At 43.7% G+C, this 2044-nt stretch overlaps 1 protein-coding gene across 1 annotated transcript in view; it reads right to left on the minus strand.

The window, feature by feature from the left end:
- LOC101295355 (probable inactive receptor kinase At5g10020-like) overlaps positions 1-898 on the minus strand; it is a 13607-nt gene extending 12709 nt beyond the window's left edge. The window contains exons 1-2 of the mRNA XM_004304802.1: positions 670-898; positions 14-389 (exon numbers count right to left, since the gene is read on the minus strand). Of these exons, the coding sequence (XP_004304850.1) occupies positions 14-389; positions 670-898 (605 nt within the window). The remainder of the gene's footprint in view (positions 1-13; positions 390-669) is intronic.
- Between the last annotated feature and the right edge of the window lie 1146 nt (positions 899-2044).

Consider the following 2044-nt stretch of genomic DNA (forward strand, 5'->3'; position numbering starts at 1 on the left):
AATTTCATTGTACCACTCCATGAAACCTTCAAAAGTATGAGCATCTCTACCAACTTCCTCAAAATCTTGCCCGGTAGGTCCATCCCAAACTTCAGCTATCCTTGGCCTCGTATTGTTGTCCTCTTCTTCGTCAGACTCTAAATCATCATCAGTATCTTCAGGGCGTTTGTCCTCAACTATCATGTTGTGTAAGATAATACAAGCCAACATGATATATCGGAGATCCTCTTTATCCCACCCCCGAGTAGCTCCTCTAACAATACCGAAGCGTGCTTGTAAAATACCAAAACACCTCTCAACATCTTTCCTGTATCCCTTTTGAGCCTTGGTAAATGTAATTTTCTTGGGTCGTGTGGGGTTTGGAATGGTCTTCACGAAAGTCGCCCCACCTAAGATATATTCCATCGGTGAGATAGTAACCCAATTTATGAACTCTATTGTTCACTTGGAATTGGATCTTTGGTACTCGATTGGCAGTAAGCTCGTCAAACAACGGCGACTTTGCTAGGACGTTGACGTCGTTGTATGCCCCGGGCATTCCAAAAAAGGCGTGTCATATCCAAGTGTCGTAAGATGCGACCACTTCAAGAATTATAGTAGGGATTTTCTTTCTCCCACTATATTCACCAGCCCAAGCGGTTGGACAATTCTTCCATTGCCAGTGCATACAGTCGATGTTCCCAATCATCCCTGGAAAGCCTCGTCTTTCACCTTTAGCAAGAAGTCTTTTAAGATAAGCCAGAGTAGGAACTCGAAGGTACTCTGCTGAGTAAAGAGCAACGATTCTTCTTGTAAATCTTTGGAGGCACTCGATGGAGGTGGACTTTGCCATCCGACAATACTCAGCACATTGATCTGCCGCAGCACCGTACGCAAGCATCCGCAAAGAAGACGTCATTTTCTGCTCAGGAAGTAGACCGACTTTCTTCATAGTATCTGACTTTTGGATAAAATATCGATCGTAGTTGCAAAGGCCATCACATGCGGTTGAACACCTTATGACTCATCCTATATCGAACTCGGAATTCCTCATCACTAAAAATAGGACGTTCAACAAAATAGTCTTGAAGCATACCTTTGCCTCTGTCCTCCCTTTCTCGAGGTTGGTTTGGACGACGACCGAGACGAGAACCGCGATGCAAAGGTTGGTTTTGAGCTTCATGATGAGCCACTGCTGCAATAACTGCAGCGCTTGTCGCCAGGTCATCTTCATCATCTTCTTCTTGCGACTTGCGGATCATTTCCCACAAATTATCCATTGCGGTCAAACAAAGAGATGAATTGTGAGATGGTAGAGATATGAAAAATGTTTTCTATGGAACTAAGAAAGAGATGAATTGAAACAATAAGGAAGATGAAAGCTATAGGAGAATGAAAGAAAACTATGGATCACAATTTTTTGTGTGGTGTGAAAAAATGATAGGAGGGTGATATTGTTCTAGGATATTCTCTATGTGTGCCTTGGCCTTATGCCAATAGGATATGTAGTTAGACTAGATCTATGTATTCATATCCTTACCATATTGGTATTGTGTAATTCCCTATATAAAGGGCTCCTATCAATGAATAAGATGATGACTCTCTTGCTATCTCTTTGTCTCTACACTTTATTCTTCATCACGTTATCATGCACTTTGTTCTAACCCTAGAGCCAATAGCACACCATTTATTTTCCAAACCCTAAAAACCAAAACCCTAAAATCGGGCAGCCTTGTTTTTCCCGATTTCCGACCAAAATTCCGACTGCCCTCCGCCGGAATTTTATATCCCCAGAAAGCTCTTTCCGTCACGGATCCAACGCCGCCGGCCTCACCCTGAGAACCGGCCGGAAAGTCTCCGAACCGGCCGTCGGAAAATTCCAGACCGCCGCCGCTACCGACCACCGGTTCACCACCTTCCCTTGCTCCGATCAACCTGAAATTTTGACAGAAGCTTCCCCATCCAAAGCTGCTCCTCCTGTCAAATTTTCAGCCCCAAATTCGAAGTATAAGTAGGCGAAACGTTATTTCTCCTCTCGGCAGCCTTTAGAAAAGTATGTTTTGAA

The sequence above is a fragment of the Fragaria vesca genome, linkage group LG6 (assembly GCF_000184155.1).
Source record: "Fragaria vesca subsp. vesca linkage group LG6, FraVesHawaii_1.0, whole genome shotgun sequence".
NCBI classification, from domain to species: Eukaryota; Viridiplantae; Streptophyta; class Magnoliopsida; order Rosales; family Rosaceae; genus Fragaria; species Fragaria vesca.